The sequence below is a fragment of the Durio zibethinus genome, chromosome 24, assembly GCF_047325235.1.
Source record: "Durio zibethinus cultivar Kanyao isolate XHJ-2024 chromosome 24, ASM4732523v1, whole genome shotgun sequence".
Classification (NCBI taxonomy): domain Eukaryota; kingdom Viridiplantae; phylum Streptophyta; class Magnoliopsida; order Malvales; family Malvaceae; genus Durio; species Durio zibethinus.
Genome location: NC_143185.1, coordinates 6,562,112 through 6,580,688, shown reverse-complemented (window position 1 = coordinate 6,580,688; position 18,577 = coordinate 6,562,112). Strand labels below are relative to the sequence as shown.

Sequence of the window (18,577 nt, the reverse complement as noted above, 5' to 3'; positions counted from 1 at the left end):
TTTTGTATGGTAGACCTGAAATTAGCCTGCCTATGGGACCTTCAGGAAACTCCAACCGTGATCCTTCATTTGCAACAGCATAAACTACCTGAACGCAACGTAGAAAAGGCCCATAAATCTTTAAGAATAGGAATATCAAAAAGTGGATTGTTTTATGAGTTAAAATAATAATAATAATAAATAAATAAATAAATAAAGCATAAAAAATAAAGACAAACAAGTGATTTGACAAAGACTTTTAGTCACAGCATACTGCATACCATTGCTGGTGGCACACCTTCCCATGGTCTAGTTAGAGTACAGAGCTCCCACATTATCAACCCAAAGCTAAAAATATCACATTTTTCGGTGAAAGGTTCATTGCGAATGAATTCGGGAGCCATCCATCAGGGTGTTCCCGCAGATGCAGACTCTCGCATGGGGCGGCTGGTCATTATTTTAGAGAGCCCAAAAATCACATACCTTCACAGTTCAGTGCTTATTCACAAGGCAATTTGTACTTTTTAACTCACGATGAACTATTTTCATCCGGTGCATACAAATCAAGCCCCTATTATAAGCAAGAGGAAAATCAAGTCAGCATGACAGTTTTATTTTCCTTAAAACGTCACTCATGTAGGATACACATCTGCCAAATAAATTGAAATAAATATGGTAAAATGAATTTTCAAAATTAATTGGGTGTTAACCTTGAACATGATACAGATACAGATAGAGTTTCTAACTTCACCAGTTGAACTAAAGGTTTTTCTTAAGAACAAATTATTTGCCAAAAAAAGGTAACATTTCCTCTGGTTCATTCAAAATTCCAGACAAGAATCTTTACCACAGAGGCCGATAAGCTTGTCTAATACAGACATACAAATACTGAAAGGTTATGAGTTTCACATTGAAACTAAGCAATAATGGCTTTGTAGATACAAACAGAAATATTATATTTCAACAGAAACTACGATAAACAAGGAAACTTTATAATACCAGATCACATAATACAAATATATGCACCTGTATTTAGAAACTTGCAAACATTAAGCATGAAAAGTTTAACTTACAAGTGTAACATTCATCTACTCCTACTAAGAAGAAAAATAATGAAAATAATAATAATAATTATCAAGTACTCACACTAAAAACTCAAACACCTACAATTCTAGAAGTTCCTTTTCCGGTAAGCTTAATTATACAAGTTCAAAGGAGGAAATTAAAAATAAATTCTTATGTAACAGACTGAACAAGCGTTAGTACTCAAATGTTATATGTTAAAGTGTCCCACATGTTTTCCAAAAAAATACAAAAAACAAAAAAGAGCAAGAAAAGAAATAATAGGGTATGTAAAACTTGAGGAAAGGCGGAAATTGATACAGAAAATAAACCAGTTGTACTTATTCCTTCCTAAAGTACCTACTGATGGACTCTAGGAGTAAATATTAATTTCTCAAAATATAATATACTACATTGCACTATGTTCCTTTTAAATATGAAGGCAGAGAAAGATGAATGCTTTGTAAGTGACGTACAGGACTAACACACCTGCAGATATCACACATCATTGTCAGTTTCCTCCGCCAGTTCAGTCTCTTTTTCTGACCATTCAAATGGATTAAAATGTACAATGATCCCATCTCCATGTATTCAGTAATCACTGACAACCGTGGTGGTTTTGTGCATGCACCCAAAAACAAGATTACAGCAAAAAACCAGCACTCCTTGGTTCACTAACTAAACGATGAAACAAAGCAAACTTGCCGATGTTTCTTATGGTGCTACAGGGAAAATGTACATATGAGCAACTTCTTAGAGGCACACTGCCAGTGTTTATTTTATTTATTTTACTTCATTCTCATGTTGTCCTATTTCTGGTTCGGTTACTGGATGATGTGATCCTAGACAAACCAAAAAGTACAATTTTAGAAATGGTAGGAAAGTACCACTGGGATGTCAAAGGCGGCTGAAAGTACACACACATAGAAGCACAAAATTTTGAAAAGAGTATTATTATGTCAGAAAGATATTTAGACAGGAAAAATATAAAAAACTTTAAATACATCAACAGAAAGATACCTAAGAATAAATATCGCATTGCAGAAGTCTTCCATAATTTCTGCAATAAGATCCTGCTCCAAAAACACCTTGTTTGCAACATCTGTTCCATTCCATACACTACGGAAAACTTCTCCTAAAAACCCAGGACAATAAACACACAACAAGATTTTGAAAAAAAAAAAATTCCTACTCTGTGAAATCTAGAGTGATGAACTTTCGATATATAATTAAGCACAAAACAATCAAGTAGGAATTTGATTAATAAACCAAATCCCTTCTATTTAAGAAACAATCAAAATACTAAATGAATGACACCTAATCAAATCTAGTTAGGAATCGATTTTTCATACTCTCCCTCAAGTTGGGTGATAGATATCAATCATACCCAACTTAAACTTCAAATTCTCAAAATTACCACAATGAAGAGCCTTGGGGAGGATGCCGACTGTCTGATGTCTTGTTGGAGTGTAGACCAATTTGACTATGCCTATTTCAATATTCTCTTGATAAAGTGGCAATCAATCTCTATATGTTTCGTTCGATCATGATAAACAGGGATTTTGGCAATGTTAATAGCTGTTTTATTATCACAAAACAATTTCATTGAATTCCCGACTGACTTCTTCAATTCCTGTAGCATTCTCTCAAGCCAAATTCCTTCACAAATCCTGTGAGACATAGCCCTAAATTCAACTTCAACACTACTTCGAGCTACCACTGCTTGTTTCTTGCTCCTCCAAGTGACCAAGCTGCCCCACACATATGTATAATACCCTGTAGTTGACTTTCAGTCTGTCACAAAACCAACCCAATCTACATATGAGAAAATCTCGACATCTCTATTAACTGTTTTTCTAAAGTGCAACCCTTTGCTTGAATTTTTTTTCAAGCATTGAAGGATCCGATATATTGATACTATGTGTGTTTGTAAGATTGTTCATAAATCTACTTACCAAACTTATAGAGAAGCCAATGCCAGGTCTAGTGTGCGCTAAATAAATTAATTTTCCCACAAGTCTCTGGTATTTGTTTTGGTCTGCAAGAGGACTTCCATCTCCGATTCCCATCTTGGCATTTAGGTCCATTAAAGTATCCATTGGTTTACACCCAAGCATCCTTGTCTCTTTCAGAAGATCAAGTACATATTTTCGTTGTGAAACAAAAATACCGTTTCTTGATCGAGCTACTTCCATGCCAAAAAAAAATCGAAACTGTCCCAAGTCCTTTATTTCAAACTCTTTAGCTAGAAAAGTCTTCAATCCAACTATTTCCTTTTCATAATCGCCTGTGAGGACAATACCGTCAACATAAACAATCATAATAGCAATCTTGCTATTTGGTGAATGTTTGACAAATATAGTATAGTTGGATTGGCATTGTAAGAACCCATTCTTTTTAACAGTCTTAGTCAAACAATCAAACTAGGAGCAAGGAGATTGTTTGAGGCCATATAAGGATTTCTGATGCTTACACACCTTGCCAATGTTGTCCTGGTTGTCAAACCCAGAGATTTAAATAGCGATCGCGATCACATTAATATTTGTCGCATTTTCGGATATAACAGAGATAATTGCGGTCACTACGACCATCATGGGCGTGATTTTTTTTTTTCGCACAATTTATTATAAAATGTAATAATTATAATTATAATTATAAAAACTCTTATTCAATGATTTTAAAAATAGTTTATGACACTCTATGTTTTTTATTTTCTAAAAAAATTATTCACAATTTTATTTAGATTATAAAAAGCATTCATATTTGGTTTATCCATAAAATTTGTCTTGGCCAAGTTCATATTCAATATTAATTCTAGACAAATCAAATATTAACAAAACATAATACGTTAAATACCAAGCATTTAATTTAATAAAATTACAAACTTAAAAATATAATAATTTCAAATTCCATCAACTACAATTATAGATATATATTTTAAATTTTATCACATGGTAGAATGACGAGGAGGATCAGATTCTCTATCTTTACTTTGAGAGCCAAGTTGACTCCATCTTCATTCCTGAGGCCTTTGTTCTTGATACATTTGAGGTGAAGAATATATTTGAGGATGATAAATTTATGGTGAATGGTATATTATCTATGTATATTATATTAAATTATTAATCTTTTAATTTTTTTTAATTATAAATCTTCAATCCCTCTAATTAGATTTTATCTAAAAAAATTTCAAAAATTAAAAGTTTTCAAACTTATATTTTAATAAAATTTTCAAACCTATATTTTTTATTTTTTTAGTTTTTAATCTTAATAAGAGTAATATATCATAAAATGTTAAATTTATTAAGTAACTTAATTTTTTGATACACTAATTGATATAAATTTTTTTTATCACAAGCAACTTTTAATAATTATATAATAAACACAATCTTAAATAATTACACAAAAATAAAAAGAATTAATCTAATATCAAAAGAATTGGCAATAATATAAATATCAAAACAACAAAAATAATATTAAAATTCAGATACAAAATTATAAATTAATATATAACAAAATCAAAATATAATATTTAATTTTAATTATTTTTCATCTAACTTATACAAAAAAATTTATCAAAATTTTTCATTTAAAATCTCTATATATTATATTAAATTATTAATCTCTTTTTTAAATTATAAATTTTCAAAACCACTAATTAAATTTTATCTAAAAAATTTTCAAAAATTAATTACAAAATTAAATAAAAAAATTCAATCCCACCTCCAAACACCCCACCACAACCAATCCCTCCCCACCCCCATCCAATCCCTTTCCACCTTCCCCTCGACCTCTTACCACACACAATCCCTCTCCACCCCTTCCAATCTCTCCCCACGTGCCTAATATCTCAAATTTATTTAATTTTTTCTAGCAAACGACAGATCCTTCTACAAACGCTAATACTCTCTTCTGTTCATCTTCTTCTTCGTGCTGTTTTCCTTGGCTTTCCAGAATTTTCTTCTTATCTCTTTTTTTTTTTTCATCTCTCATTTTCTCTGGCATCCATTTATCATTATCACTTGCTGACTTGCCTAGTATTTACGGATACCTCATTCGTCTTTCAAACTCTCACAACAGATCATTTTACAAAAATTTTACAAAAAAAAAAGTAATTTAACTTTCTTTTCTTACCTTATTTGGTCTTGATTTTAATTTAAATTTATTTTGATGATAAAGATTTAAGATTGTGAGCTTTATTTTTTGCTTTGGCTTTTACTTTTACTTTTGTAGGTTTATTGTTTTATTCTGTAGATTTAAAATTTTTTTTTTCTTGAACTATTAGATTCGTGAGTAAAAAAATAGAATAACGACAATAATGATCCGTTATTGCCACTATTGCCTGTTACGCCATTATTTTACGATCGTTACTCTCCGTTTTTGCTGTGAATGAATTTCTCAACCGCTTTTTATCTAATAACGGTGACGGAGGATGAGGCTACCGTAATTTTACGATCGTTATTCCGCTATTAAACCTTTATTTGAATTCCTAGGCCCTACATAAATATAAGGCCCAAAAGAAAATGTAAACTTCATAAATATGAGATAACACCATTTAAAACCTATTAGTGGGAAACATGATTAAACACATCATTTTAGTGGTTTTTCTAATGCTTCATATGATCCAATTTTATTACCCAGTCTTTGTAAATTTATTTGTGAACTCAACTTTTGCGAAATTGGTCCTACTCTTTATCTTCTAAATTTAATTTTTTTTACACATCAAATCAAAGTTACTACTCATTTCAGAAGTTCAACTAAAGAAATCTTAACTTGGCATTATTTAAGTTACCCTAGATGCATCTGCTGCATTTTAAAATGGCATCCTAGGACAGAGTGTATTAGCCTTTTGTTACATACCACCACCACCCCCTCCCCCCCCCCCCCCCCCAAAAAAAAAAAAGGAGGGGGGGAAGGTGTTTAGAACTATGAAAAAGATAGAATCTATATGAAAAAAGCCCAGAGAAGTTTCATGGCAATGATACTATAGAAAATTGAAAGACTGCTTACCTATTCCAACACTAGTTGCAACGGTTAATTCAGAGAAATCAATATTCCATCAGGATAAGGTAATAAAGGGTTATTGTTGAACATTGGAGATTCAAGAATTTTGTTCCATGTAGCAACCATTTCATCGTTTGCTACATAGCCTGAAACTCCACTTCTCTCTAAAGTTTGGCTCCTATAGTCATGTGGAGATGATGGCAGTGATATTGGTTTTTGAGAATATATTTTTTCCTTGGAAAGGTTATACAATGCAGACCTCCCACCGGCAATTTTATTGTGGCCATCAAGACGGAAATTTGATACCTAAAAGAACGAACAGAAAGCTTTAATGATATATTAATTTCATTAGCTACCTAAACCCTCTCAAGAGGAATGCAGGCCCTAGTTTTTCATTTCAAGGCCAAGCCACTAACCAAAGATTTTGGGGAACTAAAAAATCAATGAAGAATATAAGAACAAAAGATAAGTGTAACCTTTTGATGCCAATTTGCAATAATATGTATAGATTAATTTTGCAACTAATGTTAGTTTCTATTGCAATCACATTTTTTGAAATATTTACACATTGCAAATGGCAGTGAAATTATCTAAGAGAAGAAAAAAAGGGAAATAATATGGCAACAAAACACGGTGTATGACTAGGTTTATAAACACAGTGCATCCACAAAGAAGGAAAAAAAAACGTGTGCAAGAGGAAAAAGTTCCATAAATTGATCTCCTAACTTTATAAACATTAAGAAGATAAGAAACAAACATAAATCAGATGGGTCATCAGAATAACAATCATCAAAATGTGATTCTAACAGAAAGGGATAAAAAGCACATTTTCTTGCTCTCTTAATTTTAAGCTAATATTACTTAGGTTCGAAGGAATTTTCTAATATTAATACTAGCGAGGATAATTGCACCAATCTGAAAGCTTTCCTATGACTTATGACTCCCAAACTTATTAAAGGTCTCGGCTAATATAACCAATTTCATTTTTTTTTTAATAAGTAGTTACAATGTAATTCCAAAACCCACAACAATCATATAAGAAAAATAGGGGACAGATGCTATGAAACAGCAGATAAAACCATCCCAAAAATATAAAATAAAGGATATTTATTTAAAACAAAATCAAACTTGCGATTATCAGTTGACACTCATATTGTGCCCATTTACCAATATCTCCTGAAATGATTGGCAGTTATGCCAAATGAATAGATCTGCATAGAAGCAACAAGGGAAAGACATGTTTGCCTACAAGGGGCTAGAACAAAAGACTTGCTAAAGTGCAGAACATCCTAACAACATATAGTTAAAAATTAAAAAGAAAAGAAAAACATACATTTTTCTGAAGATCTGGACTCTGATTCCTATCATTTGAAGAATAAGCAAAAGACCTATCTTCACCCCGATCTTGCAAAAGACAATTTTGCTTCAATGTTTCATTCATGGCTCTGACAGCCATGCAAAAATTCAGACATAATCCATGTTAAATCACTATATAACTGAATGTATGCCCCACAAATAAAAAGTCCAGAAAATGGCAGAAAATACACATCAATATCTAAACATGTTAAAATAACCCCAAAGGACAAACGAATGAATATAGGCATCACTTCATATGCGTGATCCAAATATATCAGTCAACTGGAACCTGAAAGACTACTAAGATGAACAGCTAGACAACTTCATTTTAAGCATTAATTGTTCAATTCAATATCTCAAATTAACATGTACAAAGCAAGAAGCCAACTTCATATGCAACCCTTATAGTAAGACACAAGTTGGGAGGATAATGACGATTATTAATTCCAAAAGCTATTACCTAGAATAATTTTTTTAAAAGAAAAAATGAACTAGATCTTTTTCCATCCATTACATAGGGTTCAAAGAAAAGAAATTTGTTTATGTAATCACCATAATTATTTCATACAAAGAAAGAGAATAAAGGAGAAAAAACAGGAAAGAGAGACTGTTTAGAAATTGTTTTCCCTTTTCCATCTCCATTTTTAAATCAAATAAGGGTAATAAACAAATTCGGAAATAAAAAAGGAAATATACAATAAATTGTTTTCCAACATTGGGAAACCATTATTACAATTTTCCAAATTTAGTTATTCACGCCATTTTATTGATCATATTTTGAATGTAAGATGGAATAGAAAATAGAAGACAGTTTCTAAAACTAAACGGACGCTAAGGTTCCAAGGTATATGATGAGAGAGCAAATAGGAAAGCACAAAAAAAAATAAGTCCAAGTTCATGGCATCAAATTTATTGAATATTTTGAAGGAGAAAGCTGGAGAACAACTTGTTTAACTGCCACAATTTAAAGCATGGTACATAAAACTGCCAGCCAGAGAAAGTAAAGATTATGCAAATTGAACTAGTAAGTCAATATGCCAGAGACTAAACAACAATCCTAGCTGGAGAAAGTGAAAAGATTATGCAACTTAAAAAAGTCCATCAAACAAGATTGGTGACACTAGATTTAACATTTAGCGGACCTTGTATAAACAGAAACTGAGTAACTTGGGTAACAGCTATTTGGACCAGTAAAAGGGTAACCCGTGCCTTATTCATGCTGTTACTTTTGCTTGTATTATAAACCGGAGCCAATGCAGTAGTGGGCAAAGCATATCTGTTCCCAATAAACTGGTTTAAAACCAAAAGTAGATCAGCCATCAAACTACAGATTTTTTATTTAATCAAATGGATACATTTTATTTCATTTTTCTTCATTTTTGAGGGAAAAAAAAAAAAAGAAGCGGCACAGGGAGGATAGCTTATATTTTAAGAGTTATCGCTGAGCCATCTCACACAGTTGCTTTCACACAAAGCAGAGACAAGGAAAGTTGTACTCCCCTCCAAAAAAGAATTGTATATCCACATTTTTTGTACCCTCCCCCTCCCTTTTTTGGCTGTGAGATATTTATCCAAGAGATCTGAAGTTCACACAGCTATGAACTGGAAATATGCTGGACTACTAGGTTACATGCTAGAACCACAATCAGGGGTGAATCTAGGGAAGGCCGAGAGGGTCTTGCAGCCCCCTCAAGCTATTGAAAATTCAATTAAGAACAGCCTTGTTCAACTAAGAAAAAGGTAAAATACTACTTTTTCCTCATGGATCTTTGTTGGAGTGGACTAGAGAATTCTATGGAAGAGACTACCATGAGCCTCTAGATTCTGCTGGTGATATCACCAAGAAGGTGAGAGTGGAGATACCAGACTTTGATGGCAGATTTGATCCTGTCAAATTTGCTGATAGGCTGTGTATTATGGAGTATTATGATTGGTATGAAATATCAGATGAGAGACGAGTTCAATTTGCAAGAATGAAGCTTAAAGGACTTGCAAAAGTTTGGTGGAATGGTGTTGAAAGTGACATAAGGAGGTTTTGACAAGCACCTATTGGAACTCGGCAAGAGATAAAAGCTAAATTACGAAAGAAATACATGCTAGGCAATTCTTTCATCTTCGCCTACACGTGATGAGGCTTATTAAAGTGGGTTATCCTACATCTAATAAATTTTCAAAATCCTATAATCTTATATTCAAGTTGGGCTCCTCTACTTACTACCAATTGATTTTAGATTAGATGCTTAACAATGGTATCAAAGCCAGGACTTTCTTTTCGTTGCCCTTTCCTAATTTGCCACGTAGAAGGCTTCTTTTATCTTCGCCTAAGGCCTATTAAAGTGGGTTATCCCACATCTAATAAATTTTCAATATCCTATAGTCTTATATTCAGGTTGGGCCTGTTAAAGTGAGTTATCCTACATCTAATAAATTTCTAATATCTCATAGTCTTATATTCAGGTTAGGCCCCTTTATTTATTGCCAATTGGTTTTAGGTTAGATGCTTGACAATTGGTACTGAATATGGACTCAAAGACTCTAATAAAACCCTTTGATTGCAATTCATCAACTTGACGTTTAAGCTTTTCATGCTTTATAGGGCTCATTTTATAACTTGGTAGATTGTGTAGTTGTGCATCTAAGACTAGGTTAATTGCACGTTTAATATTACGGAGAAGGGACAATTTATCAGCCAAATCAGCTGGTACCACATCAGAAAAATCTTCCAACAAATTTTATTAACTTTCAAAAATTATTTAAAATAATTAATCTCAAGATTATTCACATTTTAAATAAAATATTTTATTTAAAAGGGATATAATTGGAGCAATGTAATATAATATATCCTTTCCTTTCTTTTCCACAGCTTAACCTAATAAAGTTTGTGATCAATCCATTCCTTTCCTTTCCCTTACTCATTTTAGCTATTCAAACAAGGGAATGGAGTATCATTTCCTTTCTTTTTAAAAACTCTATTTTCCTTTCCTTTCCTTTGCTAATTAAAATGCTAACATAGGCTTTTAGGGTGCAAAGTGAGGTTGACATCATTATATAAGAAATGGTAGGTATTTTCCTTCTTACAAGATAGACATCATGATCATAAAACCAAGGATGACGCAATAATATGCAACATTCATCGGGAATACATCACACCAAATAGAATCCTCCTAGGAACTGGAAGAAATAGATACTAGACAATGATTTCTTATTGGGATGGTAGTGTTGTCAATCCTAGCAACATAATATGGTCTCGAGGGTGGTTTTGTAGGCAGCTTTAACCTCTCAACCGTAGATGATGAAACCATATTCATACAACTGCCACCATCAGTTAAAAGTTTGAAAATGGTAGTTCTTCTCCAATATTCTTTTTTTGATTTTGGAGCAGCTAGTTTGCACCTAACCACCATTTGGAGAGAGTTGTCTACATCAGAATCCATTAGGTCTTCAGCTTAAAATTCTGCCTCCTCTTGATTTCCTTCTAGTTTCATCTTCATTTGGACCTTTCCTTGTTGACTCCCAATGAGCAAATTAGATTTAGTTGTGCACTGGAAAGCCATGTGCGCTTTACCTCCACACTTAATGTCTTGAAGGTTTTACTACCTTTATTCTTCTTAGTGGCTGCATCCTTGAATTGATAAGCAACTTTCTTCAAAGTGGAGCTCGTAGATATTCTTCCATGTCTAGAGCCACTTGGAAAGCATATTCCAAGCTATATAAAGGCTATCTAAGAAGCTCTCTTCTAATTCACCCTTAAGCCAGATTTGAATCTTGCTAAGGTGTGATGAGAATCTTTTAGTAGTTGGTGTTAAAGTGGGTTATCCCATATCTAATAAATTTCTAATATTCTGTAGTTTTATATTCAGGTTAGGCCCTTCACTTATTGCTGATTGGTTTTAAGTTGGATGCTCAACACCAACTTTATCGACAGCTAAATGAGACTTGGTGAATGTGTGTGGACAGCCAAGCCATTAACAAGATTACCATCAAATACCTTTTCTCAATTCCATGGTTTGATGATATGCTGAATGGTTAGTCATACCTTTTGATCTTTGCAATGAACCTAGCACTTTCATGCGGATGATGACGTGGGTAGTCCAGCCTTTCATTGGAACATTTCTAGTTTTATATGTCGATGATATACTGCATTATATAGCAAGACTAATAACACATTTCCCATCTTCAACAAGTGATGAGCATTCTCCACTAAGAGAAGCTTTACATCAACATGAAAAAGTGTTCTTTTATGAGTTCTAGTATAGTATTTTTGGGTTTCATTGTTTCTTCTAAGGGTGTGGAAGCTTTTATCCAAAAATGCTTAGTGCTATTGTAAATTGGTGACCCCCTCCAACATTACAAGAAGTGAGGAGTTTCCATGGATTAGCTACTTTCTGTCGTAGGTTTATTCACAATTTCAGAACCAGTATGTCTCCAGTTACTGATTGTATGAAGAAAGGGCAGTTTTCATGGACAAAGGCAGCATCAAAAGCCTTTAAGGAAGTGAAGAAATGCTTGAAAAAGGCACTTGTTCTACGATTACCTATGACTAAGATTTCTATGCAGAAGAGCAAACTCTACATTATTGGCATCATTATCTCGTTATTAAAGAATTTGTAATCTACTTTGACCATGAAGCTTTTAAGTATATCAATGGACAGAAAAAGTTGAATTCAAGGTATGGCAAATGAGTGCAGTTTCTTCAAGCGTATGTGTTTGTCCTTAAACATAAGGCTCAAATTGAGAACAAAGCTGTCGATGCTCTAAGCAGGGTGGTTTATGTGCTTACTATCATGTCCATCCAAGTTGTAGGGTTCAAGGTCTTAAAAGACGAGTACCTAGATGTCGAGATTTCAGCATTATATATGCTAATTTGCTCGCTGGTCAATAGAAGGAATGTGCTAATTTCTTCCTATGAGATGGCTACCTATTTATGTGGAGTCGACTTTGTTTGACCTATATTCATGGATTATATGGGAATTACATGGACAAGGTCATTTTGGACAAGAAAAGACCACTGCAATGGTGGTGGAGAGATTTTATTGGCCAATCCTCATGCATGATGTTGCTAAATTAGTCTCTCAATGTAGAACGTGCCAATTAGCAAAGGGAACTGTTCCACATGAACCTTGGCAAGATCTAAGTATGGATTTTGTCCTAGGTTTGCCAAAGACCATTTAAGGCCATGAAACTACTCTAGTGGTGGTTCACAAATTTTTTAAAAGGGCACATTTCTTCCCTTGTTCTAAAAATTGCAAATGCTGTCCATGTGGCTAAAATATTCTTCAAAGAGGTAGTGACACTCCATAGGCAGCCTACAACTATTGTCTCAGAGAAGGATGTGAAGTTTACATGTTATTTTTGCCAAACTTTGTGGCATTTGGTGAACAAAAAGCTAAAATTTTCTACCACCTTTTATCCATAAACAGATGGACTAACTGAAGTTTGTCAATCAGAGTCTCTTTGGTAATTGGTCAAAGAAAAGCTTACTACTTGGGATTTGATCTTACCTATGGCAGAATTTGAGTACAACAGCCCAGTAAAAAGAAAAGGGCACAGTCCATTTGAGATTGTGCTAGGTTTGCAGCCAATGAAACCAATCGATTTGATTCCCTTACCTCTTTTAGCTCATCCTAATGCTGAAGGTATGGATTTTGCAGAACATATTCAGCAAATTCATGCTGATGTACACAAGAAAATACCCACCAGCAATGCCTCCTACAAGATTCAAACAGATTTACATCGCAGGCATACTGAATCTGAGGTTGGTGATCAGATATGGCTCATGTGAGGCCAGAACAATTCCAAGCCAACATGTATAAGAAGTTGCTAGAAAGGAATGTAGTCTCTACAAAGTTTTGATGATCAACTCTAATACCTATGTTCTAGACCTTATGGGCAGCATGGGTATTAGTAACATTCTCAACATTGAGGATCTTACTCTTTATCCTGGACATATTGATGTCTCTAATGGTGAAACTACTGCTACTCACTGACCACCAGCTTCTGATGTTCCTGATGAGATTGAAGACATTGTGGATAGCACTATTATCAGATTGCACTTGGATTTCTAGTGGGGAATTTCGGCAACTCAATCATGACCACTATGAGAGATACCACTCTTTTAATTCATCAGAGTCGAGTTCTCTCAAGTCGGAGAGAGATGATTTAAGATGGGAATCTGGTAAAGTCCATAGGAGCAGGGGCAAGGACAACAATGCAAATATTATGACATGGCAAGATTCTAAAGTTGAACTTGGCATTGACATGCTACCACCTAAGTAAAAACCCTACCACTTTGGGAGAATGTTGGTTGATTATCATTAAGATGCTTGCTGCCACTTAAATAAAGGGCCTATCCATCTAGGACATTACGAAGATGCTGGTTTTCTTCTGATATTGTCTATAGCAGGCCTGCCTAAACCTTGATCGCCTATATATTTGGGAGATTTTTGTGTTTTTGGTAGAATTATGCAGAGAGAAATTAATTGAGTGTTGAATGTGTAATGCATTCCTAGGGAGTGATTCCCTAATCCTAAGTGTGTTTTCTGAAGTTGTTGTCTTCCTTGATTTCAGTTTTCATAGTTCACCTAATTTCCCTTTGTTTCCCCACTCCTAATTTTCTGATTGCTTATGTTAGTATATGAACAAAGTTGTCAAGTCTTATTCTTTCTATTTTTATTGTTTGAACCTGAACTTTAAGTTCTAAATGAGCCTCTATCTAGTTTAAGTGTGCTGTTTACAAAGATCCTACACCATCAATCCTAGAAGAATTGGTTGACTCAAATCAAGCAATTAATTCCCTGATTTTCTGAGATTGTACAGAGTGTGCAGCTGTAGAATAGTTTTGTTTCTTCCCTTATTTAGTTGCTAAAATCTGGCCATTAATTTCTGGTTGATCCTAAGAGATTTCCTCCTAATTTTGTGTAATTTAGTTTCCTAGGGTAGTCACCATTTTACTCTATAAATTGTAAAGTTTATAAGTCAGATTTCTCACTCATTAATCTTTACAACCCTTTAAATTTCTTTTATTAGACTTATATAAGTCAAAATTCTGTCTCATATGCTATTTTAACTTTTATATGATCACATTAATCATGTCTATATAGAACCACCCCCCCCCCCCCCAAGCAAAATTTCTGGCTTCGCCCCTGACCGTAATAATCTAATATATGCACAAATACTTACAGCAAGTATCCTGAGTTCTGATATAAATTTATGCACTTCAGATAAGGTTCATTTAAAATCGTCAACATACTAGCACATTTAAGCAAGCTATAGATATTCTTGGTCCCACCTATAATTATCACCAAAAAGCAATAATGTTGCTATACAGAAACTTTTTTCAATCTGTTGATCCCTATTCTTAGCACATTGCCTATGTAATCAAGCACTAACATGGTTGATATATCATATAATTTGGAAACATGCAAAATATTTCAGTAGTCAAAAAAATACAAAAGAGAAGAGGAACTAGAAGTCTTGGATTTCTACACTCGAAAAAAAACTGGGAAGGCACCTTGAAATAGAAATAAGTAATCTTAAATTACTAGAAGAGTTAAATACAAAAATTGACCCCTATACTTTATACTTTCTGTTAACATTGGCACTGGTATCTAAAAATTAAAATTCTCGATCCAATATCCAAACTAGATTTTGGTCACAAACTTTACCCCAAAACTAAACTCCATTAAAAAAATATGACACGTCTAAGATGAATAATTAAAGGATGCCGGCTGTCATTAAAATTCCACATCATTAAGTAAATTGAAATAGAAAATTATGTGGGGTAATTTTTTTAGGGTTGTAATTTCAGGTTTTATTCTCCCTATTTCCTTCTACTATCTTAATTCTTCACTCTTTTTCACTTTTTGCTTCTTTAAATTATTGTTTACACTGACAAAAATCAAAATGCTAGTTCAACATGCATGTGCCTTGGTTTGTGAAATTATGTTTCCGTTTTTAACAACTAATGATTTGACTTTGGGTGTTGTTTTCTTAAGCCTTTATGATGAATTGACCCTACTTGATTTTGGAAGTGCTTAGCAAAGAAGACCTGGCTCTATAATTTCAGAGAACAATACAAGGCAAAAGTTTCCTTAATCCCCATTCCTCCTCCCTTTCAAAGTGTAGATGACAAAAGCAAAAAATCATTTATGTATATTTCATGATAATTTGTTTTCAATAGCTGAAAGGTCTTTGTACCTTACATCATCCAAGCCAAGTAGGACAAATGAAAGAGACATGGTTTCTTTTTTACAAGTGTTTTTGGACTGAAATTGAACTTCAACCCAAGACTTTAAAGGTCAATCCCAGTTGCTAATAAAAGATTGATGAGGGAAGGGGATCTACTCTTTGCCATTTGAAGAAGCGAAGAGGGAGGAAGAAAGAGTGAAAAAAACAAGACAGTAGAAGAAAATAGAGAGAATAAAGCCCAAAATTATAACCCTAAAAAAATTACCCATAATTTCTTATTTCAATTTACTTAATTAATGACATGAAATTTTAATGACAGCTGGCAGCCTCTAAACACATCATTTTTTTTCTAACGGAGTTTGACTTTTAAGATAAAGTGTGTAACAGAAATCAAGTTCAGGTACTGGAAAGGATTCTAATTTTTTAAGTACTAATGTGACAAAAAAGTATAAAGTACAAGAGTCATTTTTGTATTGAACCATACCATAACAAAAACCAAATTGCTAGGGAAAAAGGATAAGGAAAAGAAAGATAGACTAGCCAAGCATCAAATAAAAGCATGCCATAACTCTTAACAAGAAAAAAATCAACCTTACAATATCATCACTGATCTCTGGAGTCATGCTAATGCTTCTTCTTCTTATTCTACGAGTTTCTGATGTCGATGCACCATCTGATCTGTAGCCAGAATTACAGTTCAAAGATAACAGTAACAATTAGTGCACAATTTGGTACTTCATTCTCAAGTTAGTTTACAGACACGGGAAAAGGGAATGGACATTAGACTAATAAAAGCAAGTACATTATTTTCATTAAGTCAAGGTTAGTATATTAAACTAAAAGCAGACATTCCAATTCAGAACATCACCAGCTTGAGAAGCAAGAGAACACTACCAGATACATGAACAAATGCCTATACACAGAGCACCATAATCTATTGAAGAAATTCAAGAGAATTTTATTTATGACTTCTTAAGAAACTTTCTAGAGTACAAGAGTATATATATAGCTAAAACATCAAATTTAGCAAGTCCCATGGTATCCTAAAGATAATAACAAATCACCTAAAAATCCTCTAACAATAAATGGAAACTACCAAGTAAGAAGTTGATCAATGAACCAAATCCCTTTTATTTAGGAAACAACCAAAATACTAAATGAATGATACCTAATCAAATCTGATTAGGAATCGGTTTTCCACACTCCCCTCAAGTTGGGTGGTAGATATCAATCATACCCAACTTGGACTTCAAATTCTCAAAATTGCCACAATGAAAAGCCTTGGTGAGGATGTCTGATGTTCTGTTGGAGTGTAGACCAGTTTGACTACGCCTTCTTCAATCTTCTCTTTGATGAAGTGGCAATCAATCTCTATATGTTTCGTTCGATCATGATGAACAGGATTCTTGGCAATGTTAATGGCTGCTTTATTATCACAAAACAGTTTCATTGAATTTCCAGCTGACTTCTTCAGTTCTTGTAGTATTCTCTAGCCAAATTCCTTCACAAATTCTGTGAGACATAGCCCTAAATTCAACTTCAGAATTACTTTGAGCTACCACTACTTGTTTCTTGCTCCTCCAAGTGACCAAGTTGCCCCACACATATCTACAATACCCTCTAGTTGACCTTCAGTCTGTCACAAAACCAGCTTGATCTGCATATGAGAAAATCTCCACATCTCTATTTAGTGTTTTTCTAAAGTGCAACCCTTTGCCCTGATTTTTTTTCAAGTATTGAAGGATCCGATATACTGTCACCATGTGTGTCTTTGTAGGATTGTTCATAAATCTACTCACCATACTTACAAAGAAGCCAATGTCAAGTCTAATGTGCGCCAAATAAATTAATTTTCCCACAACTCAGTAGTATCTATTTTGGTATGCAAGAGGACTTCCATCTCCAGTTCCCATCTTGACATTTAGGTCCATCGAAGTATCCATTGGTTTGCACTCGAGCATCCCTGTCTTTTTTAGAAGATCAAGTACATATTTCCGTTGTGAAACAAAAATACCATTTCTTGATCGAGCTACTTCCATGACAAGAAAATATCAAAACTATCCCAATTTGAATTGGCAGACAAGTAGAGGAAGGATCAGATGATAGCTCAATCTCCCAAGTTGATATTCCCTAAAACTCTCCCCCTAAATATCGGCTTTGGGATTGAATGGCTGATTCTCAAAGAAGGTGACATCCGTAGAAGTGTAAAACTTTCCAGTAGTTGGTGAATAACTTCTGTAGCTTTTTTGGTTAGATGAATAGCCAAAAAAATATACACCTAAGTGATCTGGAGTCTAGTTTATTGCGTTGTTGTTGGTGTGTATGAACAAAGGTAGTACATCCGAATACTTTGACTGGCATGGAGGAAATGATTTGGACATGAGGGTAGGTTTTGAGAAGTGTTTAACAAGGGGTTTGGAATTTTAGTACTCAAGAAGGCATCCTATTGATAAGAAAGGCTGCCATCAGGATTGCCTCTTCCCAAAAATGTTTCGGGACATGAGAGGCTAGCATAATAGATCTTGCAACTTTCATCAGGTGTCTATTCTTCAGCTCAGCAACTCCGTTTTGTTGAGGAGTTTCAGTACATGAGCTTTGATGAATAATTCCTTGATCTAACAAGTAAGATCCAAGAACTGAGTGATAGTATTCTCGCCCATTATATGTTCTGAGCACCTGAATTTTTGCTTGAAATTGAGTTTGCACTATCTTGTTGAAATTTTGAAATATTGAACTAACCTCTGACTTGTCTTTCATGAGGAACAGCCATGTAACTCTAGTGTGATCATCAATGAAGGTAACAAACCATCTAGAGCCTGTAATATTGTTAATCCTCAATGGTCCCCAAACATCACTATGGATCATAGAAAAATGATGAGTTCATTTATACGGTTGACTTGGATATGAATTGCAAGTGTGTTTGGGAAACTAACAAATTTCACATTGATAAAACTCAGAACCTTTATTGAATAAATCAAGGAACAATTTT

General features: G+C 33.8%; 1 protein-coding gene across 1 annotated transcript in view; it reads right to left on the bottom strand.

Moving 5' to 3' along the window:
* LOC111316794 (uncharacterized) overlaps positions 1–18,577 on the bottom strand; it is a 39,776-nt gene that overhangs the window by 390 nt on the left and 20,809 nt on the right. Inside the window, exons 10-16 of the mRNA XM_089753538.1 lie at positions 16,180–16,266; positions 7,379–7,490; positions 6,052–6,351; positions 2,062–3,328; positions 1,531–1,883; positions 261–550; positions 16–88 (exon numbers count right to left, since the gene is read on the bottom strand). Of these exons, the coding sequence (XP_089609664.1) occupies positions 6,076–6,351; positions 7,379–7,490; positions 16,180–16,266 (475 nt within the window). The 3' untranslated portion in view covers positions 16–88; positions 261–550; positions 1,531–1,883; positions 2,062–3,328; positions 6,052–6,075. The remainder of the gene's footprint in view (positions 1–15; positions 89–260; positions 551–1,530; positions 1,884–2,061; positions 3,329–6,051; positions 6,352–7,378; positions 7,491–16,179; positions 16,267–18,577) is intronic.